At 39.5% G+C, this 27,881-nt stretch overlaps 2 protein-coding genes across 3 annotated transcripts in view; one reads left to right on the forward strand and one right to left on the reverse strand.

Annotated features, from left to right (window-relative positions):
- The first annotated feature begins 593 nt into the window (after nucleotides 1–593).
- Nucleotides 594–11,131, forward strand: ELMOD2 (ELMO domain containing 2). Its single transcript, XM_069012716.1, has 8 exons — nucleotides 594–806; nucleotides 1,962–1,990; nucleotides 2,431–2,525; nucleotides 3,308–3,437; nucleotides 4,282–4,415; nucleotides 4,981–5,049; nucleotides 6,179–6,312; nucleotides 6,708–11,131. Exons 1-8 carry the CDS (start codon nucleotides 662–664, stop codon nucleotides 6,863–6,865), a joined length of 894 nt encoding a protein of 297 aa, XP_068868817.1. The 5' UTR covers nucleotides 594–661; the 3' UTR covers nucleotides 6,866–11,131.
- A 4,102-nt stretch (nucleotides 11,132–15,233) lies between these two features.
- Nucleotides 15,234–27,881, reverse strand: part of TBC1D9 (TBC1 domain family member 9) — a 48,918-nt gene continuing 36,270 nt past the window's right edge. Inside the window, exons 14-21 of one of the 2 annotated variants that reach the window (XM_069012718.1) lie at nucleotides 26,359–26,457; nucleotides 26,170–26,238; nucleotides 24,632–24,872; nucleotides 20,979–21,044; nucleotides 19,620–19,706; nucleotides 18,650–18,727; nucleotides 18,410–18,510; nucleotides 15,234–17,488 (exon numbers count right to left, since the gene is read on the reverse strand). In XM_069012718.1, the coding sequence (XP_068868819.1) occupies nucleotides 16,766–17,488; nucleotides 18,410–18,510; nucleotides 18,650–18,727; nucleotides 19,620–19,706; nucleotides 20,979–21,044; nucleotides 24,632–24,872; nucleotides 26,170–26,238; nucleotides 26,359–26,457 (1,464 nt within the window). In that variant the 3' untranslated portion in view covers nucleotides 15,234–16,765. Of the gene's footprint in view, nucleotides 17,489–18,409; nucleotides 18,514–18,649; nucleotides 18,728–19,619; nucleotides 19,707–20,978; nucleotides 21,045–24,631; nucleotides 24,873–26,169; nucleotides 26,239–26,358; nucleotides 26,458–27,881 lie in introns of both variants that reach the window. The other variant, XM_069012717.1, reaches the window with a different exon arrangement.

The following is a 27,881-nucleotide window of genomic DNA, read 5'->3' on the forward strand; positions in this document are numbered from 1 at the left end:
CACTGATCTCAGGGATGTTAACAAAGCTTGGGAAGAAGGATGTACCTGTGGACACAGTGGATGTCCCATAGTGCACACTAAAAACGCAGAATTTAGGGGCCAAGAGAACTATGTAACTTGTAGCAAACACACTAATCCCTTTGTTTGCCAAAATGTATAAATAGGAAAAAGCTGTGATAGTTGGGGCGCTTGATCTGTGGATTATCAGGGAGCACCGAGGGTTGTGCAACTCTGAAACAGATACTCTATGTCTCTCTCGAGTATTGGCTTGCTGCACACCGGGCGATCAATCCGGTTTTTGCGGGCATCGGTCGCTGCCCGGCCCGGAGGGGCAAGAGGCGGACGGGCGGGGGCGGGCGAGGGAGCAGCAGCGCCCGAGGCCGATAACGGCCGCCGGGAAAAGGAAGCCTCTCCCCAGCCGGCACTTCCGGCTCGTCCCGTACCCGCGATCACTTCCAGGTCGGGAGTTGGCTTCCGGCGGGATGCGGGTGGCGGCCGGGCCTCGCTCGGTCCCCGCCCTGCTCTGAAGGGCCGCGGCGGCCCGGCCGCGAGAGGGCGCCGGCGGCAGCGCGCGGGGGGCGCGGGTGGGGCGGGCCGGACGCAGCGCCCGGGGCCGGGCCGGGTTCGGGCCCCGCCAGAGCGGGGCCGCCGCCCGCGGAAGATGTGGGCGCACATCTGGGGGTTCCTGTACAGCAACTACTTTCGGTTCTGGCTGAAGTGGATCCTGCGGCTGCTGACGGGGAAGTGCGAGCTGCAGCGCGTCCTGGGCGGCGCGGAGGCGGGCGCGCGGCGGACGCTGAGCATAGGTAATGGAGGGGCCGGGGCCGGGGCCGCGAGATTGCCTCGGAAGCGTCGTGTGGAGCAGCAGAGTCACAGGATCATTTAGCGTGGAAAAGACCTCCAAGATCATCGATTTCAGCCAGTAACTCAGCACTGCCAAGCCCATCACTAAACCATGTCTCCTAGTGCCACATCTTTTAAATCTCTCCGGGAATGATGGTTACTCAACTACTACCCTGGGCAGCCTGTTCAGTGCTTGACAACCCTTTCGGTGATGACACTTTCCCTAATATCCAACCTAAACTTCCCCTGGCACAACCTGAGGACGTTTCCTCTCCTCCTGTCACTGGTTACCTGGGAGAAGGGACTGAACCCCGCCTATCCACAGCCTCCTTTCCAGCGGTTGTAGGGAGCCATCGTGTCCCCCCTGAGCCTCCTGCTTTCCAGTAGCTGGAAACCAGTACCTGGTGTGCATCCCCAGAATTGTCACTCTTCCTTTCATCCCAGCTATCCTATGAGAATTCTAAATCAATGCCAGAGCTAGCTTCCTTGTCTGCTTGCTAAGGAAATTCCAGTGTCATCAAAAAGTGAATCAGAAATCATACCTTTTCCCCCAGAGTCTTCTCATTACTTTGTGTACATGTTTTTACCTTCCTTAAATGAAAAAAATTCACACTGGATAGACATAAATGCATTTTTTGGAGGTGAGGGAGGAAGAGTGATTTAACTTACAGTTCTGCTTGATGCAGAATTTTGATCTAAAATAGCAATTGAAGAAACTACTGAACATTTTTGTGGTTTTACAATAACTTGCGGAAGTGACTGTACTTCCTTATTCTTCAGTAATAAACACAAAATAATTTCTGAGAACAGGAAAACATCAATTGACATACTTCTCTCCTGACACCTTTTCAAATTTGTCTTGGTTTTGTACATGTAATTGATGCTTTAAAAAATCCTAATCTACTTTCAGCATTGTACTGAAGAGTTATAAAAAAATCTGTAAATTAAGACATTCTGTTACCTGACAACATGTTCATTTTAAGATTGAGTAATTTTTTATTATATGTATAAAAGGGATGTAAATTTTTATAATACTTATATACTGCAGGAAGACTTATTGTCAGTTATTTAAAATAGTTCAATTTAACTGTGGCATCTACTTTTTTTCCATATTGCAGAACATTCACTGGAATCATCAAAAAATAAGGTAAGAGATACTAGAGATGAAACTGTAATAAAACCTTTTTTCAGAGACAGATCCCAGAAAAATAACACATGCATTTACTTTTTGAGAGTGGAGAACTGAAGAAGAATAAAGGGCAGAGAGGAGAAAACTTGGAATTTTGTGTTCTGTATGCTAGGTTTATTTAAGGTTTCTCAAAAGCAGTCCCATGCCCCTTCAAATGTTTCTTTCATTGAAATCTCAGTTTTGTTAGCTACCTGTCTCCTAATGCTGAAGCCTTTTTACCTTGGCTGCACTTGTTTCAGTTGGACTAGGAAGAACATATTTCAATTCAGCAGTTGAAAGCAAACAAGAATCTAGACCAAGCAACTCTCCAGCTCTGTATTTATTCTTTATGCAACTCCTATGTAAACGTTGTTTACAGCCTAACAAAGTTACAAATTATGCTTTTATGCCATTATTAGGTTTTAAGAAATGCTGTACATGTTGAAGAAGCTGAAGTGGAGAAGTGTGTCAGAGATATAATGAAAGAAAAGAAGATTGAACAGAAGGATACAGGGTGTGTTTGGAAACCTCTCTCCGTTCTCACTTCTTAGCATGTTCTTCCAGTTGCTTAACCTGATGCAATATTTAGGCCATTCAACACAGGTATTCAGAATGAAATCTGAAAATAAGGTGTGGTTATGTCCTCATCAATTCTAGAAAATGAATTGCAAAGTTGTAATTGATGTGGATTTGGGATTACTGTATCTCTGTTTTGCGAGTCCCTTCTGTTACTCTATATTTCTAGCTATTAATAATCAACCTATTGCGTAGGTTGATTACAAGAACTATGTAATTCCTTAGATATATTTGAGAGAGTATAGTGATGCCTGGTTAATATTTGCATTCATCTGCATAAGTAATTAGTGAGTGAGAGAATAACCAAAATTTTAAAGTCTAATGAAATTCTTCTTTGAAACTGTAAGTATTTCTCACAAAGTTTGAATGTAAGACTTACAAAAAGTTTGCGGGTAGGTGGAGGTACAGGGGTCAGGATGATATATAGAGTTTTCTTACGTCATAACAGATTTTAGCTTATTTTTTTTCTTCTGTAATTTAGGGTAATAGAGTCTGACTGCAGCACAGGAATCAGCTAAAGATACTTAAAGTATGTAAGATCCATGTAATAGTGTACTTAACCAGTATGCTGTAGTTTGAAAAATGCACATAAAGCACTTCCTAGTTCTGGTGTTTACATTGCATTAATATAAGAAAGGTCTTATCTGGTAATTCAGCAAGAATTTATGGCTAAGTAGGCCTATTTAAAAACTTCTCTATGGTGTTTTGTTATTATTTCAGGTTTAAGACAAATTTGCATATATCCTTACTGCAGATATCAGGTTATAAAAAACTGTATTTGAATGTGGAAAACCTGAGGAAGGTCCCATATGATTCAGAAAATGAAGAACACGAGGAACAGTTAATTGAGGTGAAATAATTTTTTAAATACAAATGCTGTTTATTTTTCTTTTCCCCCTCCAAGTCCAATACATTGCATGAACTTATTGGTAGCATTCTTACCAGCTGATCTATTTAAAGCTCTTTTCTACTTACAAACTACAAAGCCATTATAGAACCGACACACTAAAATAAAACCTCAAGCCAAAAAAAAAAAAAAAAGGTAAACTAGAGTTACTTGCAATGGAATTATTTTGTGTGAAATTAGACATAACACATCTAAGTAACAAAACAGGTTTGTTACGGGTCACTGAAGAATCACTGCTAAAAAGGTACTTAACCTTATGGATACATCTAACTTTGTAAACCACTAGTTACTAAATTAAAAGAAGACACTAGTTTTTTCTTATTATTGCATCCCAGTCAATGTCAAGGAAGATAGTTTGATGCTGGAAGATAAAAACTACTTAACTATTTTCTTAGCACTTCATAATTATCTCAACTTGCTATGGAAATCCCAACACTGACAGGTTAAATAAGTATTCATTGAGAATTTGTATTTCAGTTTATAGCTGACCTATTACAAAACGATGCAGAAATTAATTTCTGAGGTGAAACAAGTCTTTGTTTCTTTAGTATTCATACAGCATCTTTGTCTGTGAAGGGAAATTACCACATTTAATGTTAAATGTAATAACTTTCATAACTGCTGAAGTGAGACATTGTAGCAGACTCCAGATTGCTACTAAGAGAAGAGCAGCATGCAGATTGTATCCTGTTCCTTGGTGAATGGTTTCTAGTGTGCAGCAGCAAGTGTTCTGAGTTATGTGACTTGGAATACTTGAGCAGCATAACATGGAAGTATATTTCTGCAGCTCTGGAATTTGCTGATGCCTTACGAGAATCTGAAGGCCAGAATCAGCAAACAGTGGTGTGACATCGGCTTCCAAGGTGATGATCCCAAAACAGACTTCAGAGGAATGGGGCTGCTGGGCTTAATGAATCTGGTGTAAGTGAAAAGAAGTATTTCATTCCTTTTGTAACTAATTTTCATTATCTGTATTTTCTCTAGTTAATGATATTTCTAATAAAAACTGAATAGAAGCAAATAGAAAGGAGTATGTTCAGCATCACTAGTGGCTGCACATTGTAAATGTGGTGTGGTTGGGTGAGGACAAGAAGTGAGGGAAGGGACAGAAATTTACCCAAGACAGGTTATTTTTTGGTTGCCATATGATAGCATTAGTAGGTTGTACCTAACTTGTCAAAAGCTTTAAAAATTCCTGAATGTAAAAATTCTTACTGTAATGAAAAATAGACAAGTTTACATATCTTTGCTAAGATAATTTTTGGACTAGGTTGAACTTCATATTTGATGTTCAGATCACAATGATTTTTTTTTACAGTATTAGTTCATGCTGAATATAATTTAATTTTCTACCTTTTCCTTGGTTTTCATTTTGTGCTATTTTTCAGTACCAGGCTAGTTTTCACCTTTAGTTTAAAGCTACAGATTTTAATGTTGAACACAGTATTTTTTTTCATGAATTTAAAATAATATTTTACACTGCCAGGTATTTTAGTAAGCATTATACCAATGAAGCTCGTCAGATCCTTTCTCGATCAAATCACCCAAAGCTGGGGTAAGTCACTTTAGGATTTTTTCTGGCTTCTTCTATGTAAGAACTCATGTGAAGACTGCTAAATATGTGTCCAGAAAATAAAGAGGAAAATGTTTGTGAGTTTTTTCCATTAAAGAATGAAAAAAGGGTCAAAATAGGTGGGAGAAACCAACCACAGAAAGCAATTTCTAGCTGGGAACTAAGTGCAGCTTTTTTTTTTTTCCAGAATGGATTTGTTGGGACAAAAATGTTGCAAAATATCATCTTTATTTAACACAGTGAATACCTTTAACATTATAGTTAGTTTTATTTGTAATAGACTTAGATTAGATTTAGAAATTCATACTTATTTTTCACCTTCTTACTGATCCTGTGTTGGGATAGTATAGGTTACCTCATAAGATCCTTTTTTTTTTTTTGATAGGTTCCTGCTCTGTACTAGGTATTTACAAACAGGTGTTTTGTTGTTGTTCAGCTTTAAATTTGTTTTCGAAAACTTCGCATATTTGAACATTTAACTAATTTTACAGGGAAATATACTCTCAAACCAGTCAGATAAAATAATCTGATCCCCAGTTAATAATCTGGTCCCTAGTTAACTTGATGGCCTACCAAATAGCAAGAGCCCTTCATGACTTTGATTGTAAATAACATTACCCTGTGCAACTCTGTCCTGAACAGGATATGTGAGACTTTTTGCTCAATTACATAACTATATAATTGGCACAAATTAATTAAATTTTTACTTTTCCTTTCTCCACAAACACTTTAACTGTTGTTTAAGAATTTCTATTATACTTTTTATACCATGTAACAGAAAACCAGATTCTTTCAGCTCAAACAAGAGGTTGAAATAGCCATTCCATTTATACTGCAACAATGTTTTTCACTTCCAGTTTTTAATATTCCAGCAGATCTAAGGATTTCAAATGAACAAGTTGAAGTCAGTGTTGATTAGCCTTACCATCTCAGTATTACAATAACTTTTACATCGTTGGATGCACTAGGGAATGGTCTGTAGATTGGAATCACCCCATCAACAAGTATTACAGGAAAAATTTTGACTCTCACAGCTATCCTAAAGCAGAGTGTGCCAGGGAAGCTTTTATGTCTTTCAATCCATAAGGTAAAACCGTGATTTGTGTTGCAGATACTCCTATGCCATAGTTGGGATCAATCTGACAGAGATGGCATACAGCTTGCTCAAGAACGGTGCTTTAAAGGCTCATCTCTACAACATGGTCTCTGGGTTGCCACAGATGGAGCACTTCCATCAGTTTTACTGTAAGTATCTGTAGCTTCTCTAGAACAGACTACTCAGGATAGGCTGTAACATAGAGTTTGGGCTCTTTGGAGTGCATTTCCACTCTTTTCTCATTAGCCAGAGGGAGCTGTTTGTCTTCTGCATCAGGTATTGGAAACGTACCTGCTGCTTAAACATTGTGCTGCAGAAATGTAAGTTTAAGGATAATTTCTGTGGCTTTCTATATGTTAGAGACTCCAGTCTGAAAACTCAATATTTATCCAGCAAGCATCCAAAAGCTTGCTGTAGATCAGGGTGGGACAGTCCTTGTTTTAAGGGGTTGAAGAGAATCTCAAGGACCACTTAGGACTGGCTAGATCAAGGCATGAAATTTTGGAGGTCATTTTTGCAGATCTGTATTTTATTTTCTTCACAGGTTATCTAGTTTATGAGTTTGACAAGTTCTGGTTTGAAGAGGAACCAGAAAGCATTATGCACTTCAACCAGTACAGAGAGAAATTCCATGAAAAAATTAAGGGACTTCTACTGAATTGCAATGTGGTACTGACCTTACAAGATACAAAGAAACCTTAATTCCTCTGCAGTATATGAGGTTCTGTATCAAAAATCGAGTGATGCATTTGGATGGAAGTCTTGTGTTTCACCAAAAACTGTCTAACAATAGAACTTTTTTTTTTAGAGTAAAAAAAGGAAAATTAGCAAAATTCAGTAAAGAAAGCTTGGACAATCAACCTCTGTTTACAGGTATTTTTATGCTATTCTCCAAAGGCAGCTTTTTGAAAAGAAAGTGAAACATAACCCAACCAACAAACTAACACAAAAAACAACCCACAAATCTGAAGAATCTCTGGATTGCTTACTTTTAAATTTTATTTTATACTTCTTGGTGCAGGGAAATTAAGCAGGTATTTATGCTGCATCATATTTTCTATGAATAGGTTTGACTATTAATGGTCTTTTAAAAGACAGTTTAAGTTCAACTTTTCAACTTTAAATTCCAACCTTTTAATGTAATAGTTGAAGTTCAGTTTTTAGTTGAAATTATTGTGGTTTTAGATTTTTTGTGTTCTTGTTCCTTTATATGTCATTGATTGTTCACTCAACAATGTTGAATTTCTTTGTAATTAAGAGGTCCTCAAAGGGAACATATTATTTGTTTATAATTTTGGAGAAGAGGCTTAATCCATCAGCGTACTGATGTACTTACTAGAAATGACTTCTGGATAAGGAAGTTTATCTATGGATTTGTACCAGCCAATTCCTATGCTTGGAAGAAGTTTAGTTTGCAAACAAACAAAAAGAACCACGTGTCATCAGCATGAGGATAAGATCCTCAGGCTAAAGCTACTCTTTCTAAAAGTATTCCTACTGTAAAAACTTTTGATTCTTTCTAATCTGACTTCAAGTGCTGAGCATGATTGACTCAGTATCTGTTGTCAGCCCTTTCTTTTAGCAGCTAAGGGGGTATTCTTAGTGGGAGGTACAACAGATCTAGTTTAGCCCTTTTATAAAGAAAAACCTTTATTGCAGCCACAATCCTTATTTTGTAAAAATGAATTCACTTCTGAGTACAAGTCTAAAAAAGATGTATTTTCCATGGAAGGGATGCAAATTTGATGCGTTCCTTAGTTGTGCCATCCTCAGACAATCTAGTAAATAGAAATTCATGCCTGTATTGTGACTAATTATTGCTTAGAGCAACTTTAAATGGATTTGGTATGACCATCACTTTGTTTTCTAAGAAGACCTTCTATTAAATAAGTGCCTTCTGCAGTTTTCAATCAGCTTTTTATTTTGATTCTTCTAGCTAGATCACAGCCTTAGAAACTTGAGTAATTTCAGAAAGATTTTTTCACCATATACCTAAATAGCTTACAGTGGCACAAAATTTGTAAGCTAATACAAGCTTTCATATTTTTTTTTTTAATCATCTCAGGTAAACTAGTTAATTTCTAGTCAACGAATTCTCCAGATGAGATTCCTGAAGAATATAAGCATTGAACACAGTGAATGCAAGCATGAGAAGGAAAAAAAAAAAGACAACCCCCTTTTTGTAATGATTGTTATTACACTACATAAGTATGAAAAATAATATGTAATATTATTATAATGCGAATTTCTTAGAGATCATCAAAACCCACTTGGACATGGCCCTAAGCAGCCTCCTTTGAGGGACCCTGCTTTAGGCAGGGGATGGGACTTGGTGATCCCCAGAGGTGCCTTCCCACCCCAGTAATTCTGTGAGTCTGTATTATGTAAATAGTGACTTGTTGCACTGCATCCACCCTTGTGCTCTTGATCCCTTAAATGCTGGGGATCTCTTGCTTGTGGGGAGGCCCCTGATCAGGGTACACAGTACGCGTATATGGGGTAACACAGTTCTCTTTTCTTTTTATGATTCCTTAGGTACAGACGAGAGTCAAACAAGTTGGATGCGTGCAGGGTGGGGAAGGGGTCAGTCTCACCTGTGTTGGGTTGATGCTGTTCTACCAACATTAAAAAAACCCCCAAAACCCAAAAAAAACCACTGTGAAGATTGTCATAGGGAGAGTATTTATGGTTTGCCCTGACTTGTAAACTGAGCAGCTGAACTGGCCAGATTAGATACAAACTGACAATGGGAAGCCCAGGTCTTTTGCTACTCCCCCGTACTTGGATCCTGGAATTCTCACCACTGAAGAGCTGAGGTCCATGGAGAGCATTCTGGGATTCAGGTCCTGTGGTGGAGCTCTGTTTCTCTGAGCCTTGCAGATACTGGACATGCCACAAATCCAAGGAAGGAAGTGGAAAGTGGACTCTTCCCAGTGGCCCAAGTGGTTATTTTCTAGCCCCAGCTTCTCTTGGGTTTGTTTTCATTAATAACTTTCTCTACTGTTTGTAGATCTCCTTTGCAAGCAATATGAGACTGATGTTTTGAATTTCAGAAGTGACCCCAATTATGTTTGGCAGGAGCCAGCAAAGGAGATCCTATTTGTTTCCATCTACTGCCTGCCAGCTAGTTTCAAGATTGTTTGAGCCATCTCTAAAGGCTCATCTGAGCTATGTCTGCAAGCTTTTTTTTTTTTTTTTGCAACAGTTGCAAAAAAAATCTGCACCCATGTATTTTCAGCATTGAAACTTTCACTGGACTCCTTGTTCACGGGGAGACTGACATATTGCTAAGGCTTCTAAAGCCCAACCATAGAGTTTCAGTATTCCTATCACACACCTGAGATGTTTTAGTGTCAAATGTAGTTCATGCTTTTAATAAGATGCATCTTTGCTAGTTTTTTTCTTCTTAAATCAATAGGTGATCTAGAAGTAAACTGTGGCAGTACATGAGGAGAAAAAGTAAATGCAACCATCATCAGATGAGTGAGACATACGGGAATACACTAGTTTGCATGTAATAATTAAGGTGAATGCTTATGTTAGGCTCCAGTGCACCTTCCCAGGAAATCGTTAGAATTTGCATGTGGTTTTATATGATCAACTAGCCCAGTAATTCTGTCTAGGAGTCACTCACTATATGTAGACTAGTACTGGGTGTCCCTGTTTGCACCAGTGGTAGGTTAATTGTATTATGGTAGTAGTTAGAAAATGTACTGAAAAAGGTAAAATTGTGTTTAGAGAAGGCAAGAACAAGGCTTTACTAGTCAGTGGTATTTTATGCTAACCGTTGTAGGGTGACAATTCTAAGGTTATGAAAGACTGGAAATTGAGGTAGGACGCTTTTCTGCAAGTTGATATAATCTTTAAACATCAGAACTTGTTGCTCACAGGTTATTCTAAGGGTCTTAAAAGCTCAGTAAATTATTATTTATAACCATCATGTTTTAAGTACATATCTTACTAGAACTTGCAAGTGCTGTTAGTTTTCTGACTTGCTGCCTCTTTAGAACATTCACTATGTGAAAGCTTGTATGCAATAGTATTTTAAGAAAAAAAATTAAAACTGGAGACAAGGTGGTTCTCTAAATTTGTTGTTGTTCCTGTAGCAACTGTTTAAACAACAAAAGATAGTTTGTTAGTGTATGCTTGAAACATGGTGCCACTCTGTGAACAAAGATGCTCATAGGGATGAAGATAAGCAGAAGATAAGCAGAAGTTTACCACAAGCAATTGTAAAATCTAGTCTTTCACTAAGTAAACACATTGTTTCAGAAGTAACTAACTTGATTGGAAAGCCATCTGAAGACAATGCTACTGAGGAAGAGAGAAACAATGTTTTTAAACTGGTTGTGCTTCTGTCATCTGATAAAGCCATGTAAAGAATAGGGCATTTTGTCCTAAAGGGCAATAGTAAAAGGAGTCAATTTAAACACCTCAGATAAAGAGTTTTGGACTTTCAGTCTTTAAAAAACAAAACAAAAATGCAAACAAAAATTAAACGCACACACACAGCCCCATTGGTTTTCCAAATTTTCCATCCTAGTTTAAATAAAATTTCACCAAAAAAATTACTTAGCCTTGTTTTAGAAATGATGACAAAAAAGTTTGTATTTAGTTAGGTGGGAGTTGAGCAGTCAGTATTCTTGACAATACTGCTAGTGATGTGTGGTGAAGATGTAACCTGTGGCTTCCTTCTGTCATTCTTGTTTGTGTTGCTGTAGTACCATGGTGACCCATCTTTGGACTGGTGTTTCTTGTGCCAGTCTAGATACTGTCTTTCTCTAGGGAATTAAGAACAACCCAGCCCAAGACAACTTGTGGGCAGTTTCTTATGACACTGTGCTTAGATAGCTGCATACTAATAGGAATTCCTGTTTACCACAATATAAAAGCAATAATGTAAACTGTGATGTCTGTGTAATAGAGACGTTTACAATGGTAGCAAATAAAAAACGGGTTATTCCAAAATATTGACAACAGTCGTGTCTTTGGCCTGCTAGAAAATGTAACAATTTTCAGTTTCATGCACTGGGATATGAGTGAAGGCTTTATCCTACCTTTTTCTTCCCCCGTCCTCCCCACTTGCCTCCAGCTTGCTTAGAGGCCTACAGCTCTTGAGCCTGTTATGCAGATGGGCTACCATACTCTGCTGCAAGTGGTAGAAGTTTATTACTGCTTCATTTCAGTTGCTTTTAAAATTCTCACTTGAAAAGAAGCTCTGTCTTAAACTTAAAAAAAAAAAAACAAACTAGCAAAAACCAAAAACCCCACAACCAAACTGACCAAAACCCCCAAAAACCCCACACCAGTAATTTTGTTTGAAGGACCTGGAAGTTAACCCTCTGAGGCAACTCAAAATGTGAGCGTTTTTGTTCAGGAGGAACAAAATTGGAAAGCTGGAGAACACCTCTGGAAAAAGAAAGAGAAACCCTCATGTGTTGATGGTTTGTTGTTTTTTTTCAGACTGTATCTTCTGGCATGCCTTCATACAAGCTATGTTAAATAATTTGCTTGGGTTTTTTTAGCTTATTTGTCTCTCTCAGGCAGCCTTTGTTTCTCCTCCTGAATTCTGGAGAACAAATGCTCTTATTAATGTACCGAAGTGCCATTCCATGAGAATTACAAGATCTTACCTGGAGCAATTTTTTATTTCTACAGAAGCACAGAACAGGCCCTGCCACTACAGGAACATCCCAGTCCTCCAAACTCCAAATGTTGGGTTGATCAGTTACTTAAATGTATTATTTTAGAAAATGGGATGAGCAAGCAGCTACTCAGGAAATCTAAATTGAGATACTGAGTACCACAGGAAAGAGAAGAACCAGAACTTAATTGTCTTCTAAAGTGACATTCTTAGAGATATCTGCCACCATTTATCAGGAACACCTTGCACTGCAGTTAAGACTGACTAAGCTGTATTTCACAGCTTGTATTCCCAGCTCTAAGCCACTCTTGCACAGCAACGGTGCTGCTATCAGCACATGTCCCAGGTTTCTATTAATTAGCCATTTTCCAGTGTAATGTTCACTGCCACATTATCGTTTTTTACTATTTGCTGTCGGGCCAATTTCTGGTTTTGCTATTGAATAAATCAACATTTTAAACCGTGGCACTTTTGGCTGGGGTAGAGTTAATTTCCTTCCTGGGGCTGCTATGGGGCTGTGTTTTGGATTTGTGCTGAACACAGGGTTGATAATATAGAGATGTTTTTGTTATTGCTGAGCAGGGCTTACACAGAGCCAAGGCCTTTTCTGCTTTTCGTGCTGCCACACTGGTGATGAAGTTGGGGTTGCCTTGGAGGGTGGGAGGAGACATGGCCAGGACAGGTGACCCCAACTGACCAAAGGGATATTCCAGACCATGTGACATCATACTCAGTATTTAAAGTAAAGGGAAAGAAGGATGAAAGGGGGCACATTGGGAGTGATGCTGTTTGTCTTCCCAAGTTACATATAATGGGATCCTGCTCTCCTGGAGATGCCTGAACACCTGCCTGCCCATGGGAAGCAGGGAATTCATTCCCGTTTCGCTTTGCTTGTGTGTGTGGTTTTGCTTTCCCTATGAATCTGTCTTTATCTCAACTCACGAGTTTTTAGACTTTTACCCTTCTGATTCTCTCCCTGATCCCACTAGTGGGGGAAAGAGAGAGAGAGTGGGTGCCTGGGCCTCTGTGGCTGCCTGGAGTTAAACCACAACGTTAAAAGTCATAATTGCAGCTTGAACTATATAACACTTGACTGAAGACTATCTTCCAGTTGAAAGAAACAGAAATAGCATAGAAGGAATGTTCTTTCCAACCAGAGGATAAGGCTCAGTAATAGATACAACTGCTTCACTTTCATTCTCACCATAACACTTCTGCTCACCTAAACTGGTGAGCTCTAGTCACAGACCAGCCTTTTCCCTCAGCACCAGGAATTGACACCAGAATTTGAAGGAACACTGGAACCTCATACTCTAACCAAGCAAAAGTCCAGGATACCATGGCACACTCTGCCCTAGTCTAAGCTGATCTACCAACTCATACACAATTCCTCGCTTTGTCTCATTTGTTCAAAATGTTTTACTCTAAGCCCAACTAGTCCACATTTCTTACAAAAATGGGTACAACATATCAACTACTTTTTATGTTAATACCTAATTTCTGATAAAAGGTGTCTTCTAGCTACAGCATCCCTTGTTAGTACTGGATAACCAAGAACTGGAGCAGACCTGGCACCACAGGGATGCCAGAAGTTTGCAGAGCAGCAGCACCAGGATTCACCATGGCATGAACAACCCAAACTTGTTGAGCTGTTCTCCCTGCCTTTAATACACTGGGAGAGTCCTCTCTGACCTACTGCTTCTGCAGTCAGGCAAGCTGTAGATTTAGTGTTTATGCAGCAGCTTCGTTGTGTGGCTCTAAGTATTCTGATGGAATTAAAACTTCCTGACTTTTTTTTGTCGGTTACTGTATCACACCTACTGCTGCCAAACCCAATTACCACAGTTCCATTATGATGCTGCAAAATTAAAGATTAGTAATGAAGGCCCTCTGACAGGAGGGATCCAGAAGCTTGTGGAGTACTCAGGAGATACCAGACCTGGCTGCACAGCCTTCCAAGCAAAAGCACCGTCTCTTTGCCTGACCAGCCACTTTCAGGCTGCTCCCGTTCTCTCCCACAGTTCCTCACATGCCACATGATATATCCCACACCAGCCTCCACCATCTGAATTTATGACACAACACCTGACTTCTACTGTAACAGAAGCTCCAATATCATTGTGTAAGAACTCATGAAGTGCTTTACGCTTTACAACAGTTTTGATGTCATTTTTTCAGTAGGTTTAATACATCACATAATGAGCTGCTTATCTGTCTAACACAAACATTTGCAAGTCTCAACCCTCAGCTCTAACACCTAGAACTCAGGAGCTGCAAGATGCTACAAGGAAGGAGGTAAGCACCACAGAACTTCCAGGTGTTAACAGTGTCTGACTAACCTGGAAGAAAAGCCATAAAGAAATATCCTCAAGTTTTTTCTTTTTTTTTTTTTTTTTAGTAGTGAAAGTTCTATATAAAAGAACCTATAAAAAAGCTCTATAAAATAGCAGCCCCAACTGAACGGTACAATTCACAGAATAAGGAGACTGTATCTCCAAGCACATAAAGCAGAAGACAGAGGTACTTCTAAAGCCATACTCACTTTCTGTGTAGCACACCTGCACATAAAATAAGCCTTTAAAAATATTCACATTTTCCCAGAAATTCCACACCACTGTATGCTGGTCAGTTGCATTCTTGTGTAGCTTTCTGTTCACCAGCTCCCAAACAGCTACTAAAGAACAGGGCACAGCAGATCTTGTCATCAAATAGGCAACTGCACGGTGGTCCTGATCAAGTGAGCAGCCTCATCCAAACAAACCTGGAGCAGATCAGCTCACCTGGCTGCTACCTATAGCAATGCCATTCTTAAAGAGGACCAGGCTCACACTTGGGAGCTTTGCTAATGTGATCAGCAAGGTAAGGAAAGCTGCTAGTGCAAAACAGAAAAAAGTTGCCTTGACAACTGGCTCATGTTACACCAGAGATCCACTTGTGTAAATTCTTGTTACAGTAGCCGGAACAGCATAATTCTTGTGAACCGTTGCATCCCCTGCCCTGTAGGTGGGATGGGAACAAAGCTGACAAGGCCTTCAAAGATAAATGTTTTGGAGCTGTGTCCTATGTGTCTCTAGGGGTGTGTGTAAGCTTGCTGACAGGCTTAAATTCACCTTACCATAACAGACACCTAAAAGAGCTGCAAACTTAAAAAGGTCAGTAGTCCACTTAAGGATGTTAATTCTTAAGGCTGAAGACTTCCATGACAGCTTATTCAGCTGCCAGGCATTACAATAAAGCACCCCACTCTGGCCTTGGCATCTTAAATTAAAACAAAGTAATAGTATCCAAAATGGTGATCATGGCTTCAAATTAATATCATTATTTAATAGATATGTTCTGTCACAGCAGAAAGACTATACTGCTTTTTCATACTGTTACCAGTAGACGTACTTACATTTGTCTGCGTAATAAAGCATAACCACCTCATTTTCCCTCTAGCATGACTTTAATAGTTAAAAATCAAATCTGTGCAGTGTACTTTATTTGTTCACATTACCTATTTGTGGTTAAAAACCACTTCATCTGACAGTTTAAAAGCATTCTTTTAAAATAAAATAATTAAACATAGCTTGTGCTAAAAAAATCTGCAAGTTACATGGATGCAGTATTATACAGGAGTATAAAAAAATCAACAGTATTCTACAGAAAATATTCTCAAAACAGCAAATAAAGATTAGGCATGTAGGCATGATCCTGAAACAAACAGATACGAATTAAAAAACAGCTAACAAAATTTAAAAAAAAATCCCAGATATCTGTATAAAAAAAGCAAGGATTCAAAGTGCAGGTGCTCCAGTTTTCATTTTAACATATTATTCAGTAAGTCAATACAGGATACTATTCATTTCATATAAAGTGACAGTGTTCTCAGTAAGACTTAAACATTCAGTTACATTATCTTGGAGATTTTTTTTCATTACTGCTGCTTTACACTGTAGTAAATAAAGATGTATGCAATACAGGCTTTTATTTTCTTAATCTAACAAGGATATAATAAGTTGGTGGTAAAGGTTACTTTTAAGAACTAAGCTATATTTACTGTAGATCCAGCCTTAGAAGTAGATATATATAATTTTTTTTAAGCTTTTAAAAACAGACTTCAAATTTTGAAACGAGACTCTACCAATTTGTTCTGGGACCTGCACACACTGTCTTTGGATAACACCAGTAAAGCTTCCAAGTCCCCTGGTTAGGAATACAGCCCTGGGCAGGGTCATGTTGGAGATCTTCCTTTGGTGGCCGCAGCTGGGAAAGGGCTTTCTCTCTGCTAAACCCAGGGAAAGGCAAGTGGGCAGAAACCATCACATTAATCCACATTTGTCTGATGTGGCAGCTAGGTTGGGATGGACTTCTCACTTTTACTTGAGCATACCGGTCCTCAGGCAGAGGAAGTTAGGAGCCAGGCAGGTGTCACCGAAGTGGTCTTTCATATATTCAAAAAAGTAAAATCAAAGCATACGTTCAAAGCCTCTTTGGAAAAAAATTGTATGAAATAAAGCTAGGCATCAAGGATGTTGCCTGGAACTTATTTTCACCTGAGGTCCTTTTCAGGTTGACAGCGTCCCCTTAAAATTTTAGGCTCTTCCCATTTTGTTAATTTTTTTTCCCCAAGCATCAGATCTCTATATATGTCTATTTTAAAAATGCACATAAATATTGGCATTAAGTTTACATTTAGAAATTAAGAACTAATCTTTACCATTATACACTGACAGCAATATTAATAATACACACACTTCACTGACAAGCGTTATTTTTTTTTCTGTATTTTGAGTAAAATTTGCATTTGTGTCACATTTCCCACAGAAAGAGTGATTATACTTGAAGATAGTTAAGTTTGCACCCCAACATTTTCACGTTAGTGAAAACAACTATGTTTTGAAAATACCAGGGCCTCTGCCAGGTACTAATAAATAGAGAATAAAAAGAAAAAATAAAATAAAAAACCCGACTGCCTTTTATCCCGACATAGTAGAGATTTCATAGTCACTGGCCGAGGTTATTGGTTTACCCCTCATCCTTATGTTTTTAGCATTAGTAATCCTAGCCATCATGGACACAGGCTTGTCAAAGTACCTGACCAGCGCTGGCTCAGTCAGAAGGGAGGCTAAAAACTGTTCGAAGGTGATGGCCCAGTCCCTGTCAATGCTTGTGCTCCTGCGGAGGGCAGGGGTGTGGTTGCTCCGCACCAGAACTGTGTCCTCCCCGATGTCCTCACAGTGCAGCTTCTCCTCGTCATGTGAGCCCGCGCTCAGCACCGAGTAGGAGGACATGGAACTGTCATCTTTCGTGTCGTCATCGGAAATGAGCATGGAGGAACAGGCTCCGTTGTCCCTGGGAGAAGAGTCTTCCAGCTTAATGTCTTCCATCTGCATGCCCAGGGCGCTGTCGGTGCAAGCGGCCTCCTCCTCGCTGGCCATGAGGCTGCCCCGGAATGCCTTGTGCTGTTCCAGGGCGTACTGCTGGTGCTCCTTCTTCTGGAACAGCTCGCTCTGAATAGCTTTGCTGCAGTTGTTGCTGCTGTCTGTGTCGTTGGGGGGCTGCATGCTGAAGAGCTTCCCAACCTCCCCGATCTCCAGAAGCAAGCTCGTCACGGCAGCCGTAGCATGGTACAGGTCCTGCTCATTGGGGTCTTCACTGAACATGTTGTACATCGTCTTGCACAGCTCAATGAACTGCCCCTAAACACAGGGGGAAGAAACATTAACAAGAGCAGGAAAAAATCGTGCCAACATCTTCCAAATCAGTTTTAAAAGTCTAGGATTGAGGCACAACACAAGAGTTTATGTGACTAAAGAGAAATTCGAAATAACCCAGGTGCAGTCTAGGACTGCAGTCAGATATGTTGTGATCTCAAGGGTATTTAGAATAAATTATTGGATGTTTTGTCCAACATATCACAAATATAATTCTCTGCAGCCACAGGAGGGCAACAGAGGGTGAGCAGTGAGACACCTCACACTCATTTTGGTGAATTTTCTTGCAGGAATGATGCTAAGTATAACTAAGGGTTTGCTAAAACTGATGGGAAGTAATGAAAAATGAAGACCTGCAGCACTCTTTAGCTGACTGAAGTAACTTAGCTGGATACAAGTCTTTTGAAATTCAAAACTGATGAACTAAATAGAAAGATTTGCTCAGGGCTACCTTAAGTAAGAATCATTGTTCTACAGGGAATAAACCTTCCCTATGTGCTCTAGAGGAAACAGCTATCCGAGTGGGTCCCCTCCTCCTTAGCAGCTGTGGATCTAAGGGAAATGAAGCTAGCATTACAAATTACAAAACATGAAATACTTCTTTCAGGTTATGTTTATAAGACAGTAAGAGCTGGCTGGTGATATTCAGTGTCACATCCTTTTCTAGAGATCAAAATAATATGTTATCATACCTATATGTGAGTATCTCATTTTTGGGATGTTTTGGGAGCTGAATGCCAGTTACAGCATTTTGTAAACAGTAAACTTCTGCAATCAGCAGACTGCTGCTCCGGTAAAAAAGTCTCTGCTCAAAATAAAACCTTTGCTCAGTGTTAATACATTGAATATTTATATATATGTGAAGAAAGTTGAAAGTTAATGAGAAGTAAGTGTCAGCAGAAGTACCTGATTCAGCTTTGGCAAGTCCTTTGTGGTTTTTGCTTTGGATTTATTCTCTTGGCTCCACATTCTCAGGTAATTTCGATTCTCTTGTGAGCTCTTCTTGCCTACTGCCAACCAATTACCCAGAGATGGAGGAAAAAGTCCATGAAGAAACCTTAAATTATTACCTTTATTCCTCACTTTCAAAAGCAGCATCTTTACATGAAATGAAAGATGTAACTCACACAGAGACACCAAGCATACCTTTGTCTGTTTTCAGACTCACTGTAACAAACCCATCATCTACTACTCCATGTTTGTTCCTGCTGTCTAGGCCAACAACTAGGAAGAGGAGGGGCAGGGGGAGAGAGAGATCAGTGTGGGTTTAGATACAGACATTGTTTTCATGTGTACAGTGCAAAAATAACGAAATGTTTACAAATATTTACAAACTGCAAAAAAAGCAGAGTAAAAATTACAGGAATAAATGATGATTTTTGCTTATTCTTATACCTGCTGACAAATTCAATTTAATTTATATCACTACTGAGGCTGGCACAATCTTAGGTTTAGTTCGTGTAGTACAATGATTAACCCGTGCTAACACAACACAACTCCTAGCATGATACATGTTTGGTGATTATACTATTGCATCTTCTTTTGCCTCTCAGGACTTAAAATTGCCATTTCTAGTCTATTAAGTCTTATCTGTACCTTCAAACAACTTTCCTCCCACTTATAACATGAAGGATGGTTTATATTTTTCTTGAATCAGAAAGAAACTTCACATCAAGTATTTCAAGAAGGAGAAAACCATTTAAAGCAGCAGCAATTAGATGCTGGCTCTCATTAGGGCACGTAAGATTTCAAACTGCTGAGCTACATTTTGATGTATCTTTTGCTCTTGGTTTTTTAGAATCTTTTAAGTTCTGATCCAAACACATCTTGAAAGCCAATCTATTTATTCTTATTCTCTACAAAATTATTTCTACTACAACATACTGATGGCATTATTCTGAAAGCACTTCAGCAATGCACAATTCAGGGGGACTCTTAGTATACACATGTCCACACCTCTAAAGATATCAACAAATCTACAGATGCTTCTTAATTCTTTTTACAGAGAATACTTTGCTAACAAAGTTTAATCCAGCTAAAAAGAAGCTCCCTAAAAAGACATGTTGATTGAAATGCATCACCTCATCTTCTCATACCCGAGACAAAAGAGGCCTACCATGTGTACAGTCTGGTGTGATGTCCTCAAAAAAGTACTGAGTAGCTTCAAAAGCAGAGTCTGGCTCTTCTTGCTCAGGGGATGGATCTAAGCAACACAGTAAAATTCTTTCATTAAAATTTCCACCCTTCAATTAAAAACTGAAAGTTATTTCCATTAATACATTTAGAATGTTGATTTCTAGAAGTAAAGGTATGAGGGTGTGATGGGCTAGGATTCATCTCTTCTTAACTCACAGGAGATAAACAACTGGACCTGAATTGTCTCCTTCCCAACATCCAATACTGTCTCATATGGAGCTGTTTGCTTTCAGAAGCTTGCTTGCTTTCAGAGGCTTGCTTAGCCATCTTCCCATGTCTACTTCCAATACTTTCTTCTGTGCAGCTCAGTGTGTCCTAAGCAGGGTGTGAACTCTTTCCTAGCTGGAAAGAGTCTGTCATCATTTGGTATGAGCTTACCAGTCCCCAAATATGAGAAGCTGCATTCTTAAGAACAGATATTTTCTGTAATAGTTCAATTTTTTTAAAAAATTAAGTATTTTTAAAAAGTATTGTAAGTATTTTTTCCCAGTTAAATTACTTAATCACTCAGGCCTACCTCCAAGCAAAGCCAGCTGGGAGCAATCAAGGATGCATGTTCAAAGCATAGAAAGGTGAATGTCCTCTCAAAGTTTTTAGATGTATTTACCAGAGCATGTAAATGTGCACAAGAATTAAACTACCCAAGCAGCTGCAACATTCTTAAAGTGCAAGTTCAGAGAGGACAGCAGTAGGTTCTTTATGGCATGTGTGTGACAAGCCAGAGAGGACACAGTTCCAGTATAGCATTTTCAAAACTGTTTTGAGGTGTTTTCATCCCCTCTCCACCCTTAACTGCCTCTGTCACTTAGCTGAGTCCAGGTTTGTACAGCTCTCTGGAAAATACATCTATGAAACGATCTGGAGCTTCCCTCTGCAAACAGTTCTGCCAGCCCAGAGGGGAAACCAAGAAGCAAGCCTGGGGACAGAAATGAGGAGCCAGGACATGCAGAACATTTCAAACTAGCTTAATTTTCAAACTCTTAAATAGAGTGCATTATGGCAACAATGAAGAACACTGGATTTATGCCTGGGGGATATCACTAACAGGCAAGAGACATACAAATGTTTGTGTAGAGGAAGCAATTGAGGACTGTGAGGGTGCTTTCAGACTTTCAAATCTCTGTCTGGTTAGAGTAGAAGCTCTCTTATTTTACTGCTGTATAAACTGGTACAATAATTCCCACAAATTAATTTTTAATTAGGAAAGCCAGTCATAACAACTCTGCTCCAAATTCCTGTTCTCAGCAAAACAAGAGCTATTTTAACATCATTTACTTACCAGGCAAAACATGCATTTTATACAGGAGCTTCAGCTTCTCTGTGAGATCTCCATGGCACGCTGCACCTAAACAACATTACATGCAGAACATTACTACTCAGCATTCCATGCCATTTGATTTATTATTGCTGCAATATTTTGGTTTAGAGGCTGCTATATGCACTCTGGGAAGTACTGTACCCCTCTACAGTACTTCCCCAGCTCGAGATCATATGGCTTGACTTCTAAGATCATACAGTAGAAATAGTAAAAGAGCACAGACAAATCTACCCTGAATTTTGTACTTCAATCTTGGGTCCTTTATTAAATGCCTATTTCGTAACACTCCATCTATGGTTATGGCATTATCACTCAGAAAGGCCTCCAGCTGGAACATAACATGACCTTTTTTGTGAGGACTTCCGACTTTCTGATCTGAGGATCCAATAACAACATCACATGTCTCAGAGCATTAAAATATTTACAAAAAAAAAAAAAAAAAAAAAGAAAGAGAAATTCAAATAAACAGCATTTATCATAGCTTAGCCATGGACTAAACTGATGTTCAGGCAATATTTTCTGGTGATTTTTTCCACATCAACCCCTATTCTTTTCTGGACTACACTACAATTAGCTGTATGAAATCCAAGAGGTCTGTTGAAGCCCCTCCTTCCAATTAATTAAATAGATAGAACATAGTTTTAAAGTGATGAAATAACCAATAATCAGTTCATAAAACTTCTTGTGACATGCCATTCATAAATAAATGAATTAACCTTCAATAATTAGATTGTGCACAGATTTATTTTACCTTATAGGTGACTGTGTCAACTTGCCTATGCAAACTACAAAGTGTAGTGTGGCAAGTACTAACAATCACAGTCTCTTGTAAAGCTTAACACTCCAATAAATACAGATGTTAGGCCAAAAATTTGAGGACATCTACATTAGCCATTCTGCTTTCAACATGGTCCTTTTTAAGCACAGAACCTCCTTATGTTCCTATCTGGTGTATCATACCATGCAGATAATGCTTTCCTGTGGGGTATGCCCAGCCCCCACCCTGGAGGGACATCTGCTGAGATAAGGAGAGTGCCTAAACCTCCCAGCAGAACTCCCCTGGAAAGGGAGCTACTCTTCAGTTACGGTGAGAAGAAGATAAACGCAGAATCCTCTGGGAGACCCTATGCAGATCCTTTGTAACCCATTGGCCCTTACCCTCTGATACCCACCCCCTGTTTTCCTATAAAGCTAGCCCTCTTCCCCTGCGAGGGCAGAGAGAAGCTCGTCCCTGGCTCCCCTTCGCCAAACTAATAAAGCTACCTCGTGTGGAACAGCTACACGGGACTCTCATCTCTCTCCCTGGTCTGGCCTGGAGGCTGCCCTGCACACCTGAGCTGACAATCACTGAAGAGCTGACAGCTTCTGCATGGGCCCTCCTAGACAGCAGCTGAGGGAAGACATGAGGCCTCGGGAAGACGATCTCTTTTGGGACCATCTCTCCGGACCGGTCACAGCTTCCTTGGTCAGAGCTACTGACCCCACACCAGCTGCCATACTTTCCCTTCTGGTAAAGGCAACATGAAGTAACCAAAGGACAGAATGGGCTGCACTTCTGCATCCTCCATCAACAGGGAACTGCAGGGAAACAGTCACCAAAACAGGATTCAGGGCACAGGGTGACACATGTAGGCTTGCTCATCTCTCTGTCCCCAGATATGAAGAGAACTGAAAAAGCTCCATAGCTACTGCTTGAGATCAATCTGTGTGTGCTTTCTGATGCACACTTTTCCTTCCTCCTAATGCGCCCCTTTTCCTTTTTGCTCAAAATTAGGAAGAGCATTACCAGCAGGTCAAGGGAGGTGATCCTGCCCCTGAAAGGCTTGGAGAAGTGGTGAGGTTAACGCTCTGTTTTTTGAATATCCTCCTCCATTCTGTGGTTGAAAAAAAACTGTTTGCAAAAAAAAAATACACTCAGGTACTCCTTGCAAGACACAGCTTTCATGGTGCTGACTTCAGCAGGAGGCTCTGGCAAGTGCTGCAGTCAGCAGCAGCCACTGGAGAAGTGGGAGAGCTGCGTGCTCTGAGAAGAGAGTATTGCAAAAACACGACAGGAGGCCACTTTGAATCTATGTAGAGATCTCTGTAGTTTACTTGGATGTGCAGTCAACAACCGTCATGCTATAATCCAGTGTGCTACAGGGGTGCAGGGGAGCTTTGTCATGAGTGAATAACCCAAAGAGCTCCTAACCAAGGCTGAAAACCTCTCCTGAGCAGCACAACTCACTGGGCAAACCACCTCTATATTTGGACTATATTATTGCAACAGGGCACAGAGTAAACATAAAGAATACGCCAGTAGGAAGTTCTTAAGCTATTTGTTGTAGGGACAATGAAAAAGAAATGGAATTATTAAAAGTCCTGGGGCATGGTGAAATATGCTCAAACAGATCCATTGTTCTTTTGTTGACTGCATTGTCCTTGCTGCTACTCACATCCTTCTCAATGAATAAAGGGGTCAGCAGGCTTGACTTATATTTTTGGAGGAAAAAAGGTTTTCAAATTATACTACACTGGGCTTAGTTTCTGAAAAATGTGAGTTTGCAGAATGAGCATTTTTGATTGTTTTGCTCACTGAAGATTTTAATTCAGTCATGTTGGCTTATAGCCACATTTGTGTATTTTACATTCATTTCTGTTCACAGTGCTCAAGACTAGCCCTTGTTCTTATTACTCATTACTGATTCCAAAAGATGCTGTCTCAGTCAATAACTGGTTGACTGTTACTAACAGCATCCTGTAAACAGGAAGATTAGTTAATTCCTGGGTCCTCAAAAGGGCATTGAGTGTTACCTGGGAAACAGTACCTCAAATACCAATCACTGCATCATGGGAAGCACTGGGATTTTTTGGGTGGTGTGAAGGGGAGGTGTGCAGACAGTTTTACTGTCACAGCTATTTTGCACTTAAAAGAGAACAGGTGCTGTACAGAGGTTTTAATGCAAGGCTGCATTTGGAGCCCTAATGCTTAAACATACTGTTACAAATAGTTGCTGAAAGCCAGACTGGGAAACTTTTTCACTTTCAAAAAGGATCAAAATGTAGAGCTGGAGGAAATTCCAGGCTGCCGTGTATCAACATGGTAGATGGTGAGATGTTGGGTCATTTACAGCAAACAACTCCTGCTATATTCAAAAAAGGAGTGGCTGGCTCCTACCTCATCTGTGCTTCTTCATGTTAATCCTGGGGCTCACCATGTTGACTTTCATGCCCTGAAATCTTGCTTCTTCAAGACTAAAAACGCTCAGCCTCCCTCTCTGACCTGCACCTCCACTTTCTCCTTTTCAGGGAACTTCCAAACTGCTTTCTGCAGTCTTGGTTACTGACAGAGGTAGCAGCTCAGACTATAACTGTGACTAGGAGTAACACACTGTTAGGCACACGTGTTGCAGTTAATTTTGTGTTGAGTTAGCAGTCAGTGAAATCCTCAAGTCCTAACAGATCTGTTCACATGTTGTCCTTTTCCAGCAATACACCACTGGCTAATGTAGATTCACCTACTAAGACCAGCCTAAACCCCAGAGGGAACCACTGTCACAGGCATGACAAAATGAGCTGAACAGAAACAAACTGGTTTGTCACGTTGCTCTGAAAGTGCTGCGGATCCTCCTTACTTAGCCCAGAGACGAATTCACGGAAGTTGATGAGCAGGTCTCCATTTTCATCCAGAAGCCTGAACAAGCGGGCAGCCAATATATCTGAGTGAGTTCCACATGCCCAGGGGAAGAGGAGGGCGAACATGCCCTTGAACTGCTCAAAGTCAATGCGGTACTGCTCCAGGTAAGGCAGGCTGGGGTCGTGCCGCTCCGTGGCATTGCTGTTTCCTCCCCAGTAGCAGCTGGTCAGGTGTTCTGCCTGAACAGAAGGTAAACACCATGAGATTATCAGCACCTCTATAAACAATTCATTGCTCTCCATGATAAAAAAAATTCCAAACAACTCTTCCACCTGCATTCTTAAAACAATGCAAGATAACACATGCATTTCAATTCACCCAGCCCTTCCACTTCTGGAAGAGGTTTCTCCTCTAACCAGCATAAAAAAGCATCCCTCTATTAAAAAACAAAAAAGAAGGTAAAGCAAAACTTTTTCTGCTTCCTAGTCAGATGAAACATGAAATACCTGTTTTGGTCAGAGCTGTGACTTCACAGGCTTGTTGTGAGTAGTCACCCTCTGCACCCTCATCAAGCTGTCAAGTCAGAAGTCTCATGAAATCTTTATTTAATCTTTAATCATATGGAAATAGCTGTTTATTTGAAATATTTTTTGTTGCACTGTAGATTCTCAAAAATACTGAATAGTGTACTATTCTTTCAGTCTTACTGAAGTCAGTGGAGGTTCTGGAGCTGATTCTGGCAGAATCTAATTCAAAATAATTCAGAAGCTTAGAGAAAAAGATCCCAGCCCTGCACAGCAATCAACTAGGGAGGACTGTCTGACTTGGTCTCACTTATTTCTGGAAGACTGAAAGAAGGCACTACAGGATTTGGACAACTTGGACTTGTCGTTAGAGACGGGAAATTAAAAGGAAATAAATTCTTCATCATATTAAAAAAAAAATTCTGTTATAAAAAAACCAGAGGAAGAAAGTAATTTGTTTTAAGACGTTGTGGATGAAGGTGAAGTTAACGCATTTAAATGCTCACCTTTAAATTTGTGGATCTAATGGCAATGTTGTACAACCAACTTACGAAGACACATCACTTTGTCATATTAAATTCCCATGTAATGCATTAAAGCATTAACAATGGCAGAAATCAGCTATTGCAGTAAGAAAGTATTAACTGTCTGAGACAATAGAACAATTGTGATAAATTCCAAAACTTGGGTTAGGTAGAGAGAGACATATGTTTAGTTCCTAATGACTGATCAAAAGCCACTATCCACTTTTTCATTTAATAGTTTCATCAGTACATACTTTTTTTCCGTGGACAAATCATCTAGTGAATGAATCCTTTCCAGATGTTTAAAAACTGCTTGAGTTTTTATTTTTTTGTATATCAATAATACAGCAGCTAATTCAAGTTTGTGTCAGGATACCCAATAATAACTGACAGACTTGACCTGGTGCTCAGAAAAGACAGAGTCCCACATCAAAAATGAACATTTACACTTCCTGGAGGCACATGATCTTATCTTCACTTAGCTTTACCTTGAAAAGTGCATATAGTTCCTCCAGTTCATCGATAGTAAAAGAAGTCTCTGTCACAATAGTTCGTACCTTTTGAAACACAACATTAACAGTTAGAGATTTGAAATCCATGTCTCACTGAAAAGTTAATTTAAACTTCAGAAACTGACTGAACTTACTATTTGCAAAGAACATTATTTCAGTACTTACCACATTGCGCTTCGTAGTATCTTCTAGGGTTTGGATGACTTTCAGTCTTTGTTTGAATCTCATTTGTTCAATTAAATCTGCCCGGATACTTCCAAATTTCTTGAAAGAGAAAAAGTAGTACATGATTGTCTGTGTATTAATATTCAGAATATTTAGATTGCCTTTAATGTATTTGAGAAATTAATTTAATTACATGATGTACCATAAATGAAGCTGCTGTTAATGCATTTTTCTAACACATTACAAAGTTACAAAGACTTTAGGAATATATCACTAGATTTTATTTTTCCCAAGAACTTATTTTAATTTCAAAGGTCTTTATTCAATTTCAAACTCTCTGATTTCAAACTGTAATATCAGTAGTTAAGAAACTTCTTGCTGGGCAAATCTCTGTGAATAGATTGTTTCGTAAGTCCTCCTGCACAGTTTTATTTCAGCTTGTCCTGAAATGTCTCATAATCACAACAGAAAGAGGATATTGAACTAACTGGATCTCTAATGGCTGAGACAGTACAGCAGTCCTTACATTCTGAGAATCTGAAACCAACTAGCAAGATTGCAATTTCCACTAGGAAGATATTCTCTTTAATACCCAAGTCTTACTTTAGAAAGTTTTATCACAATGCATATAACAGTGTCAGTGTCCTGCACATACTACAAAAACATCCTAGGGGGAAAACCTATTAGGAATAATATTCTGTATTTTCATATGCAGAGGAATGCCTGATCCCTAAGATTTATTTTTGTATAAGTATTGTAAGCAGAAGTTTCTTGTCATCCAAAATCCACTTGTAACACTGAGGAATGCACAGATGATCAGCAGGAACAATAATGCCAGACATCAACTACACCACATATAAAGCTATAAATGGGTGGCAGGACACACTTTCACACAAGATGGGTTTATATTTCCAGTGCAAGTGCATCTACATAAGCAGGTCGTAATTTCCTGGCACATTCTTGTAAAATGAAATTAATGCTAAAGCTGCATTTATAGATAAAGGTGTTCACCTTTATCATGTACCTTGGCAGTAAAAAGAGGCTTCATGTACTTGTGAGCATTTTACAAATAAAGAAGTCTTTCGACAAAAATGGCATGTAGATAAACCTTCATGAATATCAAGCACCACAAAGGTCACAAAAGCTTGAAAAGACAGATCTTTTGTGGCTTTTAGGCCACACCTATTCCAGTAATCAGAGTTTATTCACTGGTCTGGGGGCCAAATAAGAAGGTCTGTTCACATCCATAAAACTAAAACTCATGTAGTCTACCAAAAAGGAAGGTTGCAGGTGATTACCTTCTGGGAATGGTCCTTTGCCCGTGCAAAGTTTCAAACTGTACAAGGAGTTGTTGGAAGGGTGTCACCTGTTCTAGATCAAAACAGTATCAAACCTTTCCACAGCACAGACCTTTGAGTGTCAGCCCTTTAGTTAAAATGGCCAAGATCCAGATACCACTGTACACACAACTGAAGTGTTGAAGGCCTATTTTTTTTCCAAATTACCTAACATACAAATTAAAT

The sequence above is a fragment of the Aphelocoma coerulescens genome, chromosome 4 (genome assembly GCF_041296385.1).
Source record: "Aphelocoma coerulescens isolate FSJ_1873_10779 chromosome 4, UR_Acoe_1.0, whole genome shotgun sequence".
NCBI classification, from domain to species: domain Eukaryota; kingdom Metazoa; phylum Chordata; class Aves; order Passeriformes; family Corvidae; genus Aphelocoma; species Aphelocoma coerulescens.

Excerpts from the sequence above, each read along its gene's own strand:
- ELMOD2 (XM_069012716.1), top strand. The coding sequence starts at position 662 with ATGTGGGCGCACATCTGGGGGTTCCTGTACAGCAACTACTTTCGGTTC. Across the intron at positions 3,438-4,281 it reads ACGAGGAACAGTTAATTGAG|CTCTGGAATTTGCTGATGCC; the intron begins GTGAAATAATTT and ends ATATTTCTGCAG. Across the intron at positions 6,313-6,707 it reads GCACTTCCATCAGTTTTACT|GTTATCTAGTTTATGAGTTT; the intron begins GTAAGTATCTGT and ends TTTTCTTCACAG.